This window comes from Tiliqua scincoides, chromosome 1 (genome assembly GCF_035046505.1).
Source record: "Tiliqua scincoides isolate rTilSci1 chromosome 1, rTilSci1.hap2, whole genome shotgun sequence".
NCBI classification, from domain to species: Eukaryota; Metazoa; Chordata; class Lepidosauria; order Squamata; family Scincidae; genus Tiliqua; species Tiliqua scincoides.
The window spans coordinates 104,953,951-104,975,764 of NC_089821.1; the positions used below are offsets into that span (position 1 = coordinate 104,953,951).

At 41.3% G+C, this 21,814-nt stretch overlaps 1 protein-coding gene across 6 annotated transcripts in view; it reads left to right on the forward strand.

Annotated features, from left to right (window-relative positions):
• UBR3 (ubiquitin protein ligase E3 component n-recognin 3) overlaps positions 1 to 21,814 on the forward strand; it is a 133,435-nt gene that overhangs the window by 2,345 nt on the left and 109,276 nt on the right. For 5 of the 6 annotated variants that reach the window (XM_066612165.1, XM_066612167.1, XM_066612168.1 and 2 more), the window contains exons 1-7: positions 9,427 to 9,561; positions 10,934 to 11,092; positions 12,247 to 12,390; positions 13,479 to 13,528; positions 17,017 to 17,083; positions 19,434 to 19,564; positions 21,206 to 21,434. In XM_066612165.1, coding sequence (XP_066468262.1) covers positions 9,489 to 9,561; positions 10,934 to 11,092; positions 12,247 to 12,390; positions 13,479 to 13,528; positions 17,017 to 17,083; positions 19,434 to 19,564; positions 21,206 to 21,434 — 853 coding nt within the window. In that variant the 5' untranslated portion in view covers positions 9,427 to 9,488. Of the gene's footprint in view, positions 1 to 1,304; positions 1,307 to 9,421; positions 9,562 to 10,933; positions 11,093 to 12,246; positions 12,391 to 13,478; positions 13,529 to 17,016; positions 17,084 to 19,433; positions 19,565 to 21,205; positions 21,435 to 21,814 lie in introns of those variants that run through there. The other variant, XM_066612171.1, reaches the window with a different exon arrangement.

Consider the following 21,814-nt stretch of genomic DNA (forward strand, 5'->3'; position numbering starts at 1 on the left):
ATGACAAAAACAGAAATTTAAACATTTAATGCTCTTTTTTTAAAAATAGTGGAAAATCAATGGCACTGTCTCTCTTTGTGACGTATAAAGTATCATTAATACTGTTTCTCTTTGCTCCACACAGGCAACAGAGTGCGGTAATGATTTTAGTGAGATAGGACTGTATATGTGTGCAAGAGGGTTTATCCTCCGGGCATTGTGCATGTTAAGATGTTACTTTCCCCATTAGTTCTACTTAGAGTGAGGTCAGGAACAGGCCTATGTGCATCTTCCTCACCTCTACTTCTTTTTTCTCATTGCAGATAGACAGTGGCGAGCAAACTAGACAATATCGCAGTACTGTACTTTTAATATAGGATCTCTTTGACTCTGTGAGATGGAATGTACTTTGAGGCTTAACTTAGGATCCAATCCTATCCAACTTTCCAGTGCTGATGCAGCCCTGAGGTAAGGGGACAAATATTCCCTTACCTTATGGAACCCTCACACCGAAGAATGCATGGCACACCCCATTGCCAGAGCTGCATCAGTGCTAAAAAGTTGGATAGGATTGGGCCCTTAGTGGAGTGGGATGCCCTACAACATAGTTTCTTCTCATCTTGCTCCAGCAATGTAGGAAACCAAAGTCAGGTGGGAAAAATTGAGTTCCCATTCCTGTTTTGTTCCACCTCCTGAGCGTGGCAGCAGTGACAGGGGAAGTAAACATGACCCCTTCTTCATGACCTTGAAGATTTTATTATTGGAGTGGTCTGGTATCAGAGCTATAGGAATAGAATAAGAGATGGGGTGGCAATTGATTTCAAAGGACATTGTTTTGAAAATGGGATTAACCATGAAGAATAGATGCAGAGAGGCATCTATGGCTCTTGCAAGCCATATGCAGCTCTTTGACATATAATGTGCGGCTCTTGGATATATGTTGGCTGAGCTCCTTTTTGCATCGCAATTAATTCAGAAGGTAAATAAGAAATTTTTAAGCTTTATCAGGTATAAGCCGAGAGTTCATTGGATTCAAACATAAGTTTAATGTTCATGGTAAATAAATACATTTAAGAATTGAAATTATTATTATTATTAACAGTATATATATACAGCTTTTCAACAAAAAGTTCACAAAGCAGTTTACAGAAAAAAATCAAACTAATGGCCCCCTGTCCCAAAAGGGCTCACAATCTAAAAAGATGCAGCACCAGCAGACAGCCACTAGAGAAGACACTGCTGGGGTGAGGTGGGCCAGTTACTCTCCCCCTATTAAATAAAAGAGGAGCACCCACTTGAAAAAGTGCCTCTTAACCAGTTAGCAGGGGTTATAAACAGTTAGCAGGGGTTAATTCTTCTTAAATATTGTGAACCCTTTTGGGATCTTCTTCTTAAATATTGTGAACCACCCTGACATATAGAATAGAGCTAAATGTAGGGTTGAGATATGTTATGCTATGTTGGAAGGCAAAGTTGTGCTATGTTGGAAGGCATATAACATGCACAGGGTTTTGTTGAAGTGTTGGAGAGTAGGGATGCCTGCTGTTGCTGGTATAATGGGCAGATGTAAATATATGAGGGCGTAATTTCAGCTCCATGTTGGTACTTTATTGGCAGGACAAGATGATCAAGTGCTGCCAAATTGTGGAAGGAGTCACTTGCTGTCATGGTGAAAGCATGTGATAGCTGGAGTCATTCTATACCCAGCCCCCATTTTAGTAAGGATTGATGTGTGAACTCTGAGTGTGTGCCAGTATGTAAACAGCTCTCAAGTGTTGTCTGCTTGTTGTGATAGACACTGTCCATTGTTAGTAAGAAGGCTGGAGAGAGAAGGCAAAGGCAACTTTGGGATCTAGTCACTTTTTATTTTCATGCAGTGATGCTGTCACTTCAGTAGGCAAGGCTATAATTAAAATGCAGCTCTGTCTTGCAAATTGAATGGAAAAAAGGCAACTGAATGTTGTCATGGTTTACTAAAACAGTACTTGCAAATTGTATATGCGCCTGCTAAATTGTCATGACAATCTTGCTTTTGTGTGTGTGTGTGTTTGTCATAGCATATGACATGATTTTTTTCTTCATTATTATATACAGTATTTTCTCTAATCATTGTCAATGAGTGAGTCAAGAGTAACTGTTGGGGAATGTTTATTTTCATTTAGTGATAGTCATAGTCAAAGGTGTTACATTTTCAGATGTACTGCATATTTTTTCTGAACTAGAAGTAGCTGTACAGTGGTACCTCGCATAACGAATGCCTCGCACACTGAAAAACTCGCAAGACGAAAGCGTTTTTGTGATTTTTTCCAGTGACTCGCAAGACGAATTTTCTATGGCCGTGCTTCGCAAGACGAATTTTTTCTATGGCTGTGCTTCGCAAGACGAATTTTTAAAATTAAAAGTTGAAGTTTTGTGCTTGAAATTTTTGAAATCCTCAGTACAGTATGTATGCCTTTAAAGAGCACTTAATAAACACTTTGTAAACCAAATTTGACTTTGTTCTGACTTTTCTTGCCCATAGGAACGCATTAATTAAATTTCAATGCATTCCTATGGGAAAACGCGCTTCGCAAAATGAAAAACTCGCATAACGAAAGGACTCACGGAACGAATTAATTTCGTTATGCGAGGTACCACTGTATATTTGGTACATCTAGTACTGTCAGAGAATCAGGAAAGCATCTTATGGAAATAGTCATGCCATCAGTGTCCTGCCTGAAAGGAAATTTTGTAAAAGTTGTAGTGTTTCCTGGATTGTGTACCATCATTTGAATATGGTATAAGCACCCAGTTGGACTTAGTTTTCATGAACAGCAGATGAGTTGTTAAACCTGTTTGTGGGCTGTACCATTTGAAGCAAGGCCATCCACAAGGCCAACTGAAGTAGTTGCCTCAGGTAGCAGATTAGTGGAAGGAATGCCCATATCTGTTTCTCTACTTGCATCTACTGCTCATTTGTCTTCTACTCCCTCCATTGGAAAAGGAAGAGGGGCTAGAGAGAAAGAAGAAATGTGAAAGGGAGGAGAGTGCTGAGGTAGAACATTGGTGAATGGCAAGAGCAGTGGCTGACACATCATTGGGTAAAGGGGGCAGCATTTAGCATGCTGCCTCAGGCATCAGGAGGTCTTGAGCTGGCAGTGATGTGAAGATTGCAGGTGGGAATTCATGTGATTGAATGCTTCAACACAAACAGCTGCATTTGGAAAAATGATATGGCAAGGAGAAGGCTAAGGCTGTAAACCCATACACATGTACCTGGGAGTAAGTTCCATTGAAATCAGTAGGACTTACTTCTGAGTAGACATACACATGCTTGTGATGTAAATTAGAATCTTTCTTCCTGAAATGAAGTTTTCTGTATGATAATGTAGAAGGATATCCAAATTGCTGTGCTTCAAAATACCTTATTTCTAATGAGATTTACACGTGGTTTTTATGCCTTGGGGAATCACCTGTTTCCACCCTGCTGACTGGATATTCTTGCTCCTTATCTTGACAAGAGTGCAGATAGTGAGTTCATAGAAAGCTAAAAAGATAGATCCCTAAGAGCTCAATCCTATGCATATCTATTCAGAAGTAAGTCCCATTAGAGTCAATGGAGCCTACTCCCAGGGAAGTTTGACAGGAGTGGGCTGTTAATCTTTTATATTTTAATGGGGGGGGGAACGCCTAATGGAAGAGGTGTATGTTGGAGGGAAGTAAATTATTTCTGATCATCTCAGTTTACACACTGTCTAGCAGCTGAGACTTTCTAGTCTGCTTAAGGTCATCTTTTGACTCTTATTTCTGGAATGGAAACTTGCCTTTACCATCCCACTCTTTACCTGTCTCTTCCTTCTGATTCATTCACCACCTTCTCCCTCTTCCCACTGACTGACTGACTGTTCAGCAGATTGGTCACAACTATATTTGTCACGATAATCCTTTAGCTGTTTGGGGGTATTAAGGCTTCCATCCGAGTGTCCTCTCCTGTAGCTAAACAAACTCTTTGGGGTCCTTGAAACTCTTTCTAGTAAGTAAATAAAGTCTGAGTGGTATTCTGCCTGGCCCTGTCTGTCTTGGCAACATCCCTGCAGACTTGCTTATTGCCTTCTGCAATTAGAATTTATTGATAGCATCCAGTATAAGATCTCCTGACACATTCTCTTCTTCTGTCTACTGTTCCAGTGAGGAGTTTTCAATGTAGCTGTGATTCACAAGTGTTCACACCTGTACATGTTTTCTTGATAAGCTGAATTGTGTGTTGTTTTGCTCAACTGTGTTACAACTTTGAATTAAGGATTATTATAATGATTCTGCTCGCTCTTTCCTTTGACACGTTTTGATGATTTTATTTGTGGTTATAAACAAGAATGCTGAAGCTCAGAGTTATCTAGTTCAGTGGTTCTCATTTTCTGCCCCAACAGGGACGGCAGTCAGGGGAGCATGGCCAAGAATCGCCCTGTAGCCAGTCTCCTATGCTGTTCCCAAAACCAGGGGGAAGCATGAGCCTATAGTTGTCCAGCTGCTTAAGGGGATGAGAAGCAACCCCATTTTCTGCCCCAACAAGGACGGCAGTCAGGGGAGCTCAGGCAGGACGGCTGCAATCCTTTTCCTCACAACTTGTTTAAAAGTAAAGAAGGGGCCAACGTCCCGGGGGGAAAAAGTTTTGAAGGTCAGGTAAGCTGACCAAGAAAAAACCCAACCTACCATGACTAGAGACAAGGTCAGTCTGGGGAATCAAGGGAGCCCCTCCCCTTAGGAAGACTTTGTAACCTGACCTGCCTGCCTGAGAGGGAGGAGCTTCCCAGATGTCAAGGACTGACCCTGCCATGGAGACCACCAAGAAGGGGAATTCACAGGTAAGCTCAAATCTCCCCGTTTGACAATCCTAGGCTGCAATCCTACCCGCACTTACCCAGGAGTAAGTTCCATTTACTATCATTGTTAAAAGAATATATAGAGTAGCTTGTTAAAAGTACAGGTCTGCAACATTTCCCCAAATGCAGCCACATACTGTGGTAGCATCAAGTCTAATATATTAAAAATAAAATATTGAAATGAATGGGGACCCACCTGAAATTGGCTCGCGAACCACCTACTGGGTCCCTACCCACAGTTTGAGAAACTGCTCAAGTTTATTAGTTGTAAAGTGACTTCAGTCCAATGCTAGAACGGGTATGTGTGTGTGTGCGTGAGTGAGACTTTCTTCTGTTTGAGAAATAGGTAGTTAAAAGTTGGGAGACATTTCCCAGCAGTGGGGGGAGGGTTTTGATCCAGACAACATTGAATTACATTTTAAAAATCCATACTTTCTGCAACCCAGCAGTTTATTTTATTATGTATTAAATAAGGCACTGTATACAAAACAAAATTATACTTGGAGACCCTGTCATTGAGTTACTGGTATTCATGTACAGATGAATCTAACTTTTGTATTATTGTTTTGAAAAACTGGCATACTTGTGTATGACTTTTTGTGCCTTTGTTTTATATCTTAGTCTTTAATATGTACCTCTGAAACTTTATAAATGAGTAGCTAATTGTACAACTTAGAGAAGGACATAATTTGTAGTTAGGTGATGTGCTAAAGTAAATGCCAAGCACACCTGGCTGATGAGCTATACTGAAACAGTATCAACTCTCGCACACAGAGATCCTAAATAGCGTTCTTAAGGAAAGGCCATAGGAAAAATCAAGTATACAATGAAGGAATGTTTTGGCAGTAAACCTTCAAGGGTGCACCACTCCAAGGCAACAGAAAGCAAAAGCCAAAGGCTTCCTCAGTGGGTGATTCAGAAAATAGGTGCTATGTGCACTTTGAGCAGAACTCTTAAGGATGTAATCCATATAATCACTTGAACGTCATAACTGAGGAAGTATTCTGTGTACTAGGTCACTGAGTGAAACCTTTTTTTCTGTTATGTTTTGTGAGAAATTACATAGACTCTGCCCTAAGGAGTTTTCTTGAAATTCCAAGGGCACCTCAATAATCATTGCAAGTATGTTGTTTTGTTTTGGTTTTCTTTGTTGGTGTGGGGAAAACCTGTTTGTTTTTTGTTTCCCTGTCAAGGTAGTGCATACATCTAAGGTTCCAATCCTATCCAATTTTTCAGTGCTGGTGCTGATGTGCCTATGGGGTATGCACTGCTTCCTGTGTTGGGAATGCAATCATAGAGGCCTCCAACTGCATTGCAGTTGCACCGCTGCTGGAAAGTTGGATAGGATTGGACCCTAAGTTGCCTGCAAATATTTAAAATAATTTGATGCTATTTCATGTTGTGCTTTTCTGTGTAGGAGGAATTTCAACTTAGTGCCATGTCTGTATTTTTACTATTGATATAAACGTGATGTAATAATCATGAATTTAATTAAATCTTTTTTATTTTTTAGAAATTGTAACTTTGCTTTTGGTGTGATATTTAGAATTGGAAATGTCTCTCATGTTGGGGTGTTTGCATGTATTCTCCTAAAAGTGTGCTAATAAAAGTATTCTAACTAGTACTGTAGGATCTAGCTGTAGCTTGTTTTCTCAGCTCTAGAAAACCAGTAAAGATGGTCCTGTAAGCAAATACATCAGCAAGTCAGGACAAATATTTGTGAGCACGATTTTTTATCTCTGCTATCCCCTGCTTTTTTAAAATGGATGGAAGAGTTATGTTGTATTCATTGCATAGAAAGAGAGAAGCTACAGGTGGGGAGATTTTCCAAAAACCATGATGAATTTTGCAATGCTGCCTCTGCAAAATCTTCTGCAGGACTAGCTTTGCAGGAAGGTTAGTTAGTCTTTCTTTAGAAGGCTATCTGAATAATGAAAGACACTGGCATCTAATGTGCTTGTACATCATATGCAGCTTGATGTACAGAAGGTTATATGGTTCTATGTAAGTATGGAATTTGGTTTGGATACAGCAGGTGTGTCCAAAACCTTGCCCAGGGGCCGTTTGCGGCCCTTAGGGACCCCCAGTCAGGCCCGCAGGGAACCCCTAGTCTCTGGCCCACCAGAGATTTGCTGGAGCTTGTACTGGTCCAGTGTGACTGCTCTCAGGGCCAACTGTTCAACCTCTCATGCCATCTCAGGCCAAGGGTCCCCTCTGCTGCTTTCTGTTTCACACGTTTTCTAGGCCTTGAGCTATCACGAGACCTTCATTCATTCATATAAGTGCCATTTCTAATATATTCATTTATGTAAATTTATTAAAATTTTAAATATGTTCTTTTTTTTCCAGACACAGTGTCAGAGAGATGATGTGGCCTTCCTGCCAAAAAGTTTGAACACCCCTGGGATATAGGATAGAATATTCAGAGAAATTATCAGGTTTAGTTAAGGGTTAGAAACATGATTATTTTTAAGGCAGTGGTGTCCAAACTGTGCAAAGTGGTACCCTTGGGGGCTGCAGCAAATTCATAGGGGTGCTGCTGGATGTCCCTTGAGACCTTACCCGCTCTCCCAGGTGCTGCCATCTTGTACTGGCCAAGATTGCATGTGATTCAAGATGATGGTGCCTTGGAGAGCTGTGTAAATGTGCCTCTGCAACAGGGTGCTGTGACCACAGTAAGTTTGGGAAACCTCTGCCATAAGGTCATGAAAAGAGACTTTATAGTATTTGAAAACTGCCTGGTGAAAGCTCCAGGGTCATGGTTGTGGCATTTCAGTATCCTGTATAGTTTCCATCTCTATGAATAAGAGAAGCAGAATAAATTAAGCAAAATAAGTAAATAGGCTTAATTCATATAATTTAGACATCAGATATTGTTTGGTGTTTATTTAGAACCTAGTCTGAGGCTGCAGTTCTAGCCACACTTACCTGGGAGTAAGCTCTTTTGACAATAATGGGTCTTCTGAGTAGGCGTGCCTAGAATTCGCCTGTTACTTTAATGGGACTTGCTCTCAAACAGATGTGCATAGGATTGCAGTCCTTGTTTTAATCCTGATAATATACAAATGATGAGCATGTGGCTTTGAAGTTTTCCAGGTGTTGTGTACATGTAGCAGTTCCTCAACGTCCTGTACAGATGGAACATTGCTTGCTTGTATAGGTTTATAAAGCCCAACAGGCATGAGGTAGTTCTGTTGGTAGTTGGCTCCAGATTGAAAAGTACAGGTTGAGTCTCATTATTCACAAGAACTCATGTGGATGGCAAAAATCATACTAAAGCAAATCAATTTAAATAAAGTCCCTTTGCTCCAATGATTCAAAAACAGCCTTGCTGACCTTTGTGACAGAGACATTAGGCAGACAATCCATCAATCAGTCTCTCTCCAGGTGAGTCAATGATCCCTCCCTTCACCCAGAGCAAAGTCACTTTTCTTTCAAGTGGCTAAGGGGTCCTTTGCCTTGGAGAGAGAATCAGATGGCTGCCCTCTCTTGCATTAGCAAGGCTATTGTTAAACAACTGTTTTCCTTTAATTTAAAGGGCCCTTTTCATCAAGTTGAGATAGAAAAATCTGTGGATAATTAGGTTATACCTGCAATCCCTTGCATGACTCTACAATAGTAAGAAAAGCAGTTTTTAAAACTGTTATTTTTAAGGGATGCATTTTTCCCCTTCTCTAGGGATCAGCACATTCATTCTCATTTGCAGTGGCCATTCGTGTTGAGTCAAATACTTGTATAAAAAATCAGTGTATAACAAGGTTGCACCTGTACTCATTGCCGGTATGACTACTGAAACCTAAAAACCATGATATGTGAACATCCTCTGTGTTGACTTTGTGAGGTGAAGGTAGAGTTGGGGATAGCAAAAAATCTTGTGCAAGAAAGGTGTGACTGTCTGAAGTGCAGAAAGTCCTATTGTTTCTGTGGCAAGACAGTGGCTAACAGCACAATCTATGCATATCTACTCGGACATCTCACTATGTTCAGTGGGGTTTACTTGCAGGAAAGTATAAATAGGATTGCAGCCAAGTTTGTCAAATGATGTACAATGGAGATAAAGTATGCATTAAAAGCATTGAGAATTAGGTGGAGGAATAATGTTATTTTAAAATAAAGTCATTGAAATTCAAATAATGTTAAGGAGTATGTCATGAATAAAAGTCACATGCTTTGTAAATTTAAACTGAGAAAAGAGAACAGGATGAAACCAATTTTGCAAATAGATAAACTTCAAACATTGACTGACTTTCAATACCTTTTTGATGGTCCTCAAAATCTGTCTCTTTTAATGAAAATGAATTCCCATCTGAAATGTGTGACTGACTCCAATATGACAGCAGAGTTCTTGGTATCCTTGCAAAACCCATTTTAAGGATATAATGGATAAGAATATTGTCAGTGTCAAACTGGAATAGATCATCTTTGATAAGAGTAGTATCATTCTCAGTTGTTTTGTGTAAGATACAGGTAAAGAGGAGATGCTGGTTGCTGACACAAACAAGAGTAAACAAATTAGAAGCTTTTTGTTTCATGTTATTAATTCGATGTCAATAGTCTAACTGTATATTTGTATAACTTTACAGGTTTTGCAAAAGGCACCGGATAAAATCAAGCTCGGAAGTTCCGTCTGTTCCAAAAGATCTGCTGATAATGTCAGAGCTCGTTCTTCCACAGTTCATCTTTTGTCTTATTCAGTACTTAAGGGAAGGCTACAATGAACCAGGTATAGATAATATCAATTTTAATTGATGGTTTTTATTTTATTTCATTTATTTTAATTATTTTTATTTCAATAAAAACATTTTATTTTTAATTCAATTAAACTTAGACTCACAGATTCCTATGTTGAGTAACACTAGTAAGCAGTGCTTCATTAGTTTCTTTAACTTTTAGAAGGTTGACAACCTATTTTGTTTTCAAGGAAACTTTAAGGAACAGATGAGTTGCCACCAGTGTTTCCTCTATGCAGTTATATAACCGTGCATCTCTCAACCAAGTTCAGTTGACCTAGGTGACAGCAATGATGTGTTTACATCATGGCCGATTGCTGGGAAGATGCCACCATGCTGCATGGAAAGGCTCTGCACAGTGGTGTTGAATCTTAGCGGGAATACTGTCTGCTAATAGGTGTAATTATGTGATATGTGCATGTTGTGTGATATGTGATATGTTGTGTGATATGAGCATGTTGTAATATAATGCTAAAGTTATAGCATTATAACTTTATAATGCTATAAAGGGGGCAGGAGGTCTGGTCTACAGGGTAGAGAGCCTCTGTTAGCCTGAAGATAACATCAGAAAGTTGCCAGTTCGAGGACACCGACAGCTCCCTGAATGGCTGAGAATGGCGAGACCTTGAAGCAGCTGACAAGCCGAGCTGAGTGATTCCACCTGCTCTTGGTGTGAGCAAGAAGTGTCTTGGCTGCCCTCCATGTAAGAGATGGAGCTGCTTGTCAGCCTGTGTGGGAGAACTGGAGGCCAGAAGTGAGACCACACCAGGAAGATCCATTCTGAAATGTTGTTGGTTCTTGAAAGAGAGAAACTCTGTGATTGTAAAAATCCCCTGGAGGGATTTAGAAACGCCTGCCTATGTAAACCGCCTTGAGTAAAGGAGGAGTAATCCAATGACCAGAAAGGCAGTATATAAATACCTAGTTATTAGTTGTTGTTGTTGTTATTAAAGTTATATAGCAAAATTCTCTAGTTGTAGAACTCTGCTTGAAGAGGAGCTTTGTATATTTTGCAAAATGAGTAGTAAAACTCAATTGAAGAAAGCCTCAGAGGGTGTGTGATGCACACAGCTTCCTTGATTTCACAGGAAAGAATTGGAATGAGCATGGTGCATTGTATCTCTTTGAACAGAAGCACTGGTAGGAATAAGAGAGAACAACAACCGTAAGACTATGTTGTATATGTACTTGTATTAAAAATTCATGATGATGATTCATATAATCATTGATTGTATGCAGATATTTTAATCTTTGATTTAAAATTTTGGTTGTATGAACAGGCAAATTACTTGGCAACACAATAGCCAATGAAATTATGTAAAATAATAAGAAACAATTGAATGGCACCTTATTTGTTTTTTCCAGTTCTTGATCTACCGTCCGAAAAAGATCTTAATAAAGTTCTTCAGATATTGGAACCCCACATTTCATTTCTAGAAGAACTGACAAAAATGGGAGGAGCAATGCGTTCAGTCCTAACTCAGGTTTTGACAAATCAGCAGTTCTATAAAGATCTTAGTTCTGGTGAGTTGATGTCTTGTCTTTAAAGCAGTGCTTTCCAAACTCTTACAAGGGAGTTGGTGTGTGGGAAGGGGGAAAGCAGCAACACAAGCCCCAGGATCATGCTGCTGCCAGGGATGGGAAGGTTTTTTTTTACTTACCTGCAGCCAGCCCTGCATTCCTGAGGGGTCTGGGAGGGGTGCAGGGAGTCCTCCGCAGGGTTTCTCATGCCTGCAAAAGTGTAAGAAGGAAAAATAGGCACTTACGGTTTTTGTGAGGAAGTGCCCTTTTTCTTTTAAACACTTTTGTAGGTACCACCAAGATCCTGGTGATCTCTACCTTCCTTCACCCTGTCCCTTAAAGGGGCAATGGCCAGCGCTTCCCAGGCTGGTGGGTCGTGGAACCACTGCTTTAGAGGTTTTCCAGAATTAACCATATGTTCTATACTTTCAAAATCAATCTTGCCTGCCTGTTGCAGGGGGAATAGCAGACTAGCATTGTGAAGTGTTAAATTCTAATGTCTCTTCAGGGCTGTAGCAGTATAAGGGAAGGTGCCTGGATTCCATGCAACAAATGAATATTGGGTGCATTTGTTAAGTAGAAAAGCCCATTTCTTTCCTGCAGTGGTCCACTTACAGCCCAGTCCTAAGCTATACTGGCACAGCCAGTCCAAATGGCTTGCATTGCATCCAGTGCAGCTCAGGAAGCATCTGGAGGTCTCCTTGGGGTAAGGGGATATATTTTCCCTTACCCTGGGTAAAGCCCTAGCCACACCATGTGGCTTCTTGAATCTGTACCAACTGTATTGCTGATACAAATTTGGGAAGCTCTGTGTAGTGCTCCTTAGCCCAAGAAGAGGGTTTGGATGAAGTGTATGCCACCGACACCGATCCCACTCCCACCTGGGCGACCTTAACTGTGCTAGCCGGCACTGGAATGGGATGCGGCACCGGCAGGCTGGTGTGGGCTGTTGGCTTGCAAGTAGCCGCAAATGTGCTTCATGGTACATTTATGACACTCTGAGCCGGTCCAGTATAGGGATGACTGTGCTGGCTCAACGAAGAGTTAGGATTGTGCTGTTAATTGTACTTCATTAGTAGAGTTTTAAAAACTTGTTTCGCATAATAAGGTTTGTGTTGATCCCTAGAATGATGTGGAATATTTCAAATATATTTAAGGTGGTGGAGAAAATGCATGTGCAAAGAAGAGCCATGAAAAGTACCTTACAGCTCTGAAAGGTTCTGGACTGACATTTCCTGAAGATAAGCTTGTGAGTGGAGTGCAGGAACAAGCAGCTGGAGCCAGCACTTCAGTAGCTCAAGGTTTGTGTCAATTGTGTTTTTAGAATTAAGAATGAAAACATTTTGTAGGATGAATTTACTGGGTATTATAGAATGTATCAGTTTATGTGGTGGTGTAAAGGATGAGTATGAAATGGGGGAGAAACATAAATTGAATCGCTTATTCAGTTTCCAGAATTTGGGGGGGAAGGGATGATGATGGCAAAGCTTCAATGGTTATATAATGGAATTGGATTACTATAGTAGCATAAAATCTCCTCACTAGTCTAAATTTTGAATGACTGAGTAGTCATAGATCAAGATAGCAGTCGTTGGTTATAATACCAAATAGTAAGCATTATTTCCTCAAGTACTGTGTTTATGTCTTGTACTTTCAGTACAAAATAGTCTCAGGGTGGCAATTGCAGATGCATATATTTTCGAAAAAACCATAACAGTTTCTTTGAGATAATGTCGTCTAATGCAACTTTACTTGAATAATTAATGTTTAATTCAAAGGGCAATCCTAATGGTGCGCCCCGCTGGCATAAGTCCCTTACATCAGCCAAGGAGTGTCACAAGCATGTTTGTGCCTCCGTGAGAGCAGGTCAGGCTGGCACGAGGATGCGCGCTGGCCTCCCTGTACTTAATCCAGTCATGTAGGTGATAGGTTTGCACCAGCCAAGGGCGGCTGGTGCGGGGGTTGGGGAGGGTAGCAGGAGGGCATGACATGGCATTTCATGGGGGGGGGAGGGTGGACCAGTGAGCGGACCAGGCCTGGGAGGGGAGTGGGACTGGACTGGGTGACCTAGGGTGTACCTTAACCCCCGTCCTGAGCAGCCCAGCAGCAGCGATTTTGCTGGCAGAGGTTTGAGTAACCCCATTGGGATGGCTGCTGCGTGACCCGGGGTAAGGAGAAATAAATCTCCTTATTCCGAGTTGTGTGGCAGCCATCTCCTTCCCTGTGCTGAATACAGCGCAAGCTAATTGGCTTCCCTGTTCCAGTGCAGGATAAGATTGGGATGCCTGGCTAGTATGGACATGTGGAATTTGTTTTTGAAAGTAATACTCTGGAATGATTCATTTTCCCAGATATGCATGAATTTAAAAGAATATTTTAATTTCACAAGGTTTTGCAGGTGCTACATCAGCTTCAGGGCAAGGTGACTCTTCAGATGAGGTAAGCTGTCTTCAGAAGTAAAATGGAATATAATGGTATGTGACATGCCTTTAAATAGTCTGAGCCTCATCTTGCCTGTCGTTGCTAACAAGTAGAACGCTTGCTTAATGGGCTGTAATCTCTTAGGTGGGAACTACATCTCTTATGTGTTCTCAGGGTCAGTTCCTCTCAGTTTTCTCCCACTAGGAGAGTTGTTGCTAATACTGCTGTCACTGAACTAATTTTAGCAACACCAGGAATCACAGTGTAGATAGCAACTTCTAGAAATATGCCAGCTCACTACTGTGTCAATTTCACTTGCTCTGAGCAAGGTTTAAACTAGTGTTATGCTAAAAAGGTTGTGTGCGTCCTTGTATCTCATTTGTGCAGCAAGACTAGTGTTGCCAATAATGAGTTTTCCCTCATAGGCTCCTTTACCTATTTATTGGTAGGAAAGTGCTATTTCCCTCCAGAATTCACCATGCTAGGCAAGTAATAGTTCTTTTTATAGGATGCATGCAATGTAAGATAGCAATAGAAAAAGATCTGACTTGTTAGATACACTTAATTTTCTGAAATCAACAGTTCCCAGAACAAGAGGTGGGCTTTCCTAAAGCACATTAGTTGCTGGATCAGCTTCTTCCTGATATCCTCGTATTCTGTAAATAGTCTGGTGCAGGAATGAAAAAAGAGGAAGAAGCAAGGGAAAGGAAACTGCTGAAGCTGCAGGCTACTGCTGGCTCCAGTCAGGAACTGGACTTTTGCCTGCTGAACAGGAAAGATTTTGATACTGTATTCCCTTCATGTGCAAGCAACCAGACACATTGTGCTGAGTTCTCTTTGCCTGGTTCTGCACTTGGTTCTTAATATCTCTGTAGATGTTATTGTGACAGAGAATAGGCCTTTTTATTTTTACTAGTCCTTTCTTTAATTATACCGAATCTTTCTCCGAATGTCTAAGCTCCCAAGGCAGCAACTTATGTTGTTGTGCCCTTAAAAGTAACCTGATGTACACAGCTAGTGAAACTTTCCTTGGCGTTGAGTTAAGTGTTGTGAAGAATTTCACCTGCGCAAGTTCTGCATGCCTGACTGCTGTAAAAGTAGCAGAAGATTCAGCCTATAAAAGAATGGTAACCCTGTTTGAAAACAGCAGTTTGAAACCATTAGCTGTCCCATAAAGGGCTGTCCCATAAAGGATTTTGAACTTGTATTTTGTTCTTGTTCACCTTCAGAAGATGAAAGTACCAGTGCCTTTTTCAGACTAGTTGTCTAATGTGACTGTGGAAAGAGAACATGCTAAATGTTTACAGCATAGCATCTCTTCTGATAGCTGTATGCTAGTGTTTCTTATGCATTTATTAGAGCCCTTTATGGGACAGGGAACCATTTATTTATTTTGCTGTGCAAACCACTTTGTGAATTGTTTTGTTGAAAAAAGGTATAAAAATATTCTTAATAGTAACACTTTTCTGGTCTGCTCTAAATTGAATTTATACAACTGTAGATAGGGTAAATGTGTTTATAGCCACAACAATTTATTGAATGGTTGTCTTTAGTGCCCGGTGAAAAGCAGTATCTGTTGTACTCTCAGTTCTTTTTATAAGCTAATATTTTTCAGAAGTGCTGCTGCTGTACTTTGACAATTTTGGAAACATAGCAGCTATTAAAAAGAACAAAATGTAATAGAGGGTGAAGTTCATTCCCTGCTCCTTCTGATTGTACAGTTTATTGTGTGGGAAGGAATATGTTTTTTCATGGTTTAGACAGGGATCAGATATTTCTCTGGGTAGAATGAGACTGAAGGGCAAAGCATCTTGGCTTACAGTTTCTGATGTTGGAAAGGGGAGACATGGAATAATTTCATTGCAAGATGCGCAGCTGGAAGACTTTAAAAAAGAGAATTTTGTGACAGAGGGAATGTCAGAGAAGGTAACTGGAGAAGGCCAGCTTACCAAGAGGAATATTGCTAGTAGCTAGTATTCACGCAACCCTGCCTGCTCCCCACTTTCTTTTTTTATGGAAAATGCGGCTGCATGGGGGACAGCGGCTCATAGTTCTTTCCATTTCTACCATCCTAGGCTAAAGAGACCAGAAAGAGGGAGGCCATCTAGGAGAACTCCTCTCCCAAGAGAGCACATAGCCTCAGGGGTTCTTATTAAAAATCAAATTGCAGTAGTGCCCTCAAGCAGTCGAGCATGACAGCTCACTGAATTACCCATGAACATGGACTAGGCAGGCAAATAGTCAAAATATATCTAGTTTATTAAAAATCCAAAATAAAAAATTTGAAAAATGGGGGGGGGATTAAAAAAGTACAAGTGGGCTAATAGAAAATGCCTGAAGTTGGCTGGATGGACACCAAGGAGCTTGGCCAAATTTGGATACAATTAGTAATACCCAGCAGACGGGAACCTGCTTAAGAGCAAAGCACACAGAACCCCTGTGCTGCAGACTGGCTTGTAGTGCAAAGAGAAAACAAAGCAAAATTAAGTCCCTAAGGACCCAATCCGTTCAAGTCAAGTGCTGGCAGTACACTTGTAAAAGTGATGTAAGGCACTTCACTGCTGGCACTCAACACGCAGCACTGATCCTGAGGCCAATGCCAGTTGGTGCTGGGACTCGGGAGCAGCAGATAGTATGTTTCTCCACCTGCTGGTGGAGTGGTTTTTGGGGCGGGGAAGGGCGGAACTGGGCCCATCCTGAAACTTCTAGGAGAGGTCACCGAAGCTGTGCTGTGATCGCCTGCGGAGGCTCTTCTGAGGCCCATGTAGGCTGTGTGCCTACATGAAAGGCCTACACTGGCCTCAGAAAGGCCCCTGAACGTTTTGGAGGGTGAAATGGAAGTCACTTTCTGATGGTTTCGGAGGCCTCAGAAAGGCCTCCAGAGGTCCTAGAAGGGCACTTATGGTTTTCACAGATAATGAGGGTTCACCTGGTAGCAACCAAGGATGTCATGCAACACATTGTTGAACAGAGAGCTTCGAATCATGTTTGGATTGTGATCTTTGACTATCTTACACATGTGATTAGCCAAACTGAACAATTCTGACAATTTTCCTGTGTCAGATGGGTTGACTTCTGTGGCACTCCTTCCTCCTTCACATTCTTTTGTGTCGTTAGTTCTTCATTTGTTAATTCTTCTCCATGTGAAGTCAAAATATGCTTAACATTGTCATCATTAGCCTCTTTGAAGCCTGCTTGATTTGCAAGCTGCACACTTGTCTTGTGAAGGTCTGCAAGCACATCCTGGAAGCTACGGCATTCGCGAACCACTCTGGGTAGCAGATTTTCCCAAACTATGTATGCATAATGATTATTGGTAGCAGCAAAACCATACTGTAATTTGATAAGAACTATGTGAATCTCTCTGCTGAAGAATGTAATGTAAAATAAAGTTTGCATTTTGAAAGTATATTGGGTTTAATTTGCTACCATAACCAGCTGTTTCCAGGGTTCTTGGTTTCTATCATCTTTCAAAAACATAATTTCAAACTCTTCCCCTGTTGCAGGAGGACCAGGACGGTGGCCCAGGTGTGGGAAAGCGCAAGAGGGTGAAACTAAGCAGCAGCACCAAAGGTACACGGCAGATTCTTTTTCAGATACTTTGTGTTTTGAAACCAAAACTAATCCATTTTTGGCTACCATTGGCAGTATGTAATAGGAGCATGCAGAAAGAAAGACAGATTAGAAATATGCTGATAGGAAATGTTTTCCCAAAGAAATTTGTAGTCCTTACAGTTTTCTGCTAATTATATTAGTGCTTTTTAGATGGCTGGTATATTTCTGGAAAATGAAATGACATTTGAGTGCACACTGAATAATTTCCTGAATATTTAAGTTCAAGCCTGCCAAAGAGTCATAAGTTCTGGAACATGTAGGAAAATGTATAGAAGTTGAGAGAATATGTTTAAGTGTGAGCAAGTGAGGATCGTCAGTAAAGGATTTGGGCATAATACTTTCGCAAGTAGCTATATGGCCAGATTCCCATAAGGCATAACAGATTCCTTTTTCCATCATCTCCCCCAAACATACAGTCAGTTCTCTTTATATGCAAATTTGCTATCTACGAGGGGCAGAATTGCCACCTACCTCTTGTAATCTGCTACTCCGTTTTCGTTATCCGCTAATACTGTGCTGGTGCTGCATCAAATGGGCATTGGTATTGACCCATGGGGAATTGTTGGACACATTTGTGCCCACTTCCAGACTTGCCCTACTATCTTGGGCACCATCTTGGGGACCAGTAGAAGCTTCACAATCCTGATAAGACACTGATGTTGAGAGGGTCTCTGGTAGGCTATCTGAGGGCTGCCGTGGGGCTGGGCAAACCAAGGGAAGGAGCCAAGAGAACGTGGAGGATGACAGGTGAAGCAATCCTCTCCTCACTGCTGAACACTGAGACCTTGTTAGGCCAGCAATCTTCAACAAGTCAAGGGATAGCCAGCATGGAGAAATTGCCATCACCATCAACACAACCTTCAATGCATCAAGGGATATCCAGCGTGGATGAGGAAACATCAGATGCTGGAGATGTAGATGAGCCCTTGCTATCACTCAGTCTTATAGACTTCAAGTTCAGGTTTATAAAATTCATGCAGTGTATGGTGAAGAGGGTTCCCTGGAACCTAACCCCATTTTTTCAGTAGACTGAATGTTTCAGTATCTTCTAGTTCATTATCCACTAGGTTTCCAGGAACCCAACCCTAGTGGATAACAAGAACTGACTGTATCTGTGGGTATTCAGTGCTCTAGGAGACTGATATGGGACAGGAACGCGTGTGCACACCTTCTGTATCCCTATTTAGACTTCCCTTTTGCTGAGTCAAGGCAAGGCATAAGCTCTGAGTGTTAATTGACTGATTTGAGGGGGGAGGACTCGAGGGATATGGACACTGGGTTCCCTGGTGCATAAGCAAGTTTCCTGCTGATTTCTCCTCTTCTTGGAGATCCTGGGAAAATGGACACTCTTCTTCCAGGCAGTCATGGAACTCCAATTTACATTTGAAAGTGGAAAGCTATGTGTGATACATCACCTAGAACTCTTGTCAATAAGGAGAATGTGACAGCTGCTATGTACACAGAGAGCTGTCATTTAGATAAAAAAAATCTTTCTCAGAGTTCTTGCTTGTGACAAGTGGCTACATTAAGGGTGTGATGAGCTTGTCAGTGAAATGAAATCCAAAACTGTGGAGCAGCCACTGAGGATCCTTTGCTCCGCAACCTTTTTATTTACATATGGTACAGTATATAGATCAAGTTGTATTAATATAAGGTGTTCTGAGAAATTAACCCGAGAGATTCCCAAACATTACAAGAGAGTTTGGACCTCCATAAGTAGTTGCAGGGGGGATGCGGGGGTGGCGGTGATGGCACTTCCAGGATTGTGCAGGCATTGTGAAAACGTGTTTTTCCACGCACCTGGGAGTTATGTGGGTCTGCCCACACCTCCCCCTGCAGGCCTCCCTGCGCCTCAGAATGGCTCCCTGATGCAATCACAACTCACTTCTGTTTTTACGATGAACACCCTCCAGAGGCTGGTGCTATTCCTAGGTATGTGGAAACCCTAATTTTTTTCAGTGGTGTGATCCTGGAAGTACAGTTGCCACCACTGCGACATTGCCATCCCCCCCCCCCCCCCGAGGTGGGTAGCAAATATTTCCCACTGACTGGGACATTGCAATGCCTCAGTTTGGGACCTTTGAGTCAGCCTCTTTAGAAAATGGGCGATGGAGTTGATGGTTCTACAACAGTTGAAGATTTTAAGGGACAACATTGTGTATAACTCAAAGGCATGAATGATGGCTATCTGAAAGAAGAAAGGGTTGTAATATAGTCAACAGATGACTGGTGAAATGAGAACATTGTTCTAATGTTCTGTCTCATTGTTATCACCCTTCCTCTGATTTTATTACTCATTTTTGTACAGATCAATCCATCATGGATGTTTTGAAGCATAAATGTTTTCTAGAGGAATTATTGTTTTGGACAATAAAATATGAATTTCCCCAGAAGATGGTAACTTTCTTACTCAATATGCTTCCAGATCAAGATTATAAGGTATTTATGTGCTTTGTTTTCTCTCTCTTTGTGTGTGTGTGTGTGTGTGGGGGGGGGGGGGGTCCTAACACTTACTATTGTAGTTCTGTATACTACAACTTTTGGTGGCATAGAAGAATTGTCATGTTAAGAAGAAACCAATCCCAGTGTATTTAAACATAGTGATTCCTGTGTTACTTATTTTGAAATACACTAAGGCCCAAATCCTAACCAACTTTCCAGCAATAGCATAGCTGTGTCAATGGGACTCGTGCTGCATCCTGCTGTTGGGTGGCAGTCAGGGAGGCTTCCTCAAGGTAAGGGAATGTGTATTCCCTTACCTCAGTGCTGCATTGCCCTTATGTCAGTGCTGGAAAGTGGGTTAGGATTGCATTCTAAGTGGGTTAGATGTTACAGGTTCAAAACCCATACCAGTTACTACTACTAACATATATGCCATGATTGAGGGAGTGCCACAGGCATGACTTGTGCTTTCCCATTGGTGAATGTGAAGTAGTATTCAGTATTTATTGTTCTTTGTCTTCCATAGCTGGCAGTGGGGACTAGCTGAATCTCTGCTTCTGTGAATTTAATCTATAAAACTTTTAATTGCTTGTGGAAGTCATAAGAAAAAGACAAGCTTCTAGAATTTTTTAATGGTATCTGAGTGGTTTGGATGGTATATGAAGCTCATTTAAAGACTTCATTAACAGTTTAACCAACTCAGTTATGGTAAGAGTAAGTTACCCAAACATTTGGTTCTCATCTGCAGAACTTTAAATACATTGGAATTAATAAACTTAACAGTCACAGGGCCTCTGAGAGGAATTTTATCAGGGGGCACAAAGTTTCTTTGGGCCCCTTTGCAAAGGGGGAGGGGTGAAACAGTGGGGGAGGGTGATGACGGGCAAGCAGAATGCAGGTAGGGAGGGGCAAAACAGGATGGAGGGAGGGTAGAGACTGCTGGAAAAGTCTTCTGAGCCCTGGTCTACCCATCCAGGTGGCATCGGCAACTAGATACAGTAATACCCAACACACTCCTAAGCATTTATGAATTGCAAGTAGTTGCAGCTGCATGCTTGTGGTAGTGTTCCTAGCATGCCATGCAGGCAACAAGTCTGAGTAGATAGGAAAACGCAAGATCCCAGGAGATTTCTGGGCCCCTCCTTTGGCTCCTGGGCCCCCTATTTGACCCTGGGACTGGGTACAAATGACCCCCTTTACCTCCCCCCCCCGGGCTCTGAACAGCCATATAGAGTTTTGCATGCCCAAGCCCACTTAAACCATTGGAGTCGGGCTGCAGCCAGTATACTTGAAAACTGAAAAACAAGTGTGCTCCCATATTGTGATATGCAGTATCCCATCCTATGCACTTCTTGCTGGATCAGGAAGTCTTAGGACTGGACTGTTAAAATGTTGAGACTGTGAAAAAACACTGTTCCAATTTTAAGGGACAGGCACTCAAGAGAGGCCTCTGATGTTTCGTTCTGAGATTTTGCTTCATTTAATAGAACCCTTCTTATTCAAATTATTTCTTCTAATTGTACTACATGCCATCCTAGTCTTGATTATGTACAACTGCAGGATTTATTATTTTAAATATTTGTTTCCTTGTAGGACTTATAATTTACTATTTTCATACATTTGTTTTATACCTTGCAGATTGCTTTTACTAAAACTTTTGTGCAACATTATGCTTTTATTATGAAAACACTGAAGAAAAGCCATGAATCTGATACCATGTCTAATAGAATTGTACATATTAGTGTCCAGCTGTTCAGCAATGAGGAGCTGGCCCGTCAAGTGACAGAAGAATGCCAGCTGCTTGATATTATGGTTACTGTCCTGCTGTACATGATGGAGAGTTGCCTTATTAAAAGTGAGCTGCAAGGTGCGTTGAATTTAGGTTTTTCAGTTGTGTGCTGGATTGAAGCTGTTGTCATTCCATTCTGTCTCTTCTTGGGCAGCAAATGAACTTTAAAGCACCCTTGCAAATAAATCCACAAAATGTATTAACCCACTGATATGTAGTCATTTGCAACCTAGAAAAAAGAACATCAATTTTTTATAAACTTCCCTGCCTAATTGGTTTAGAGGCAGATTGTGCTTGCTGAAGGAGGTCAGGTGAGTGGCAATTTCTAGAGGCTGATGAGCCAAACTATGTTATATGCAACCATGTAATGTGTAGTTGCAGCAAAGGGAGCGACTTAACCCTTTCCCTCATGCCATTTCTTTTGCTTAAAATTTCCCTCACCCTGCCAGGGAAAACCT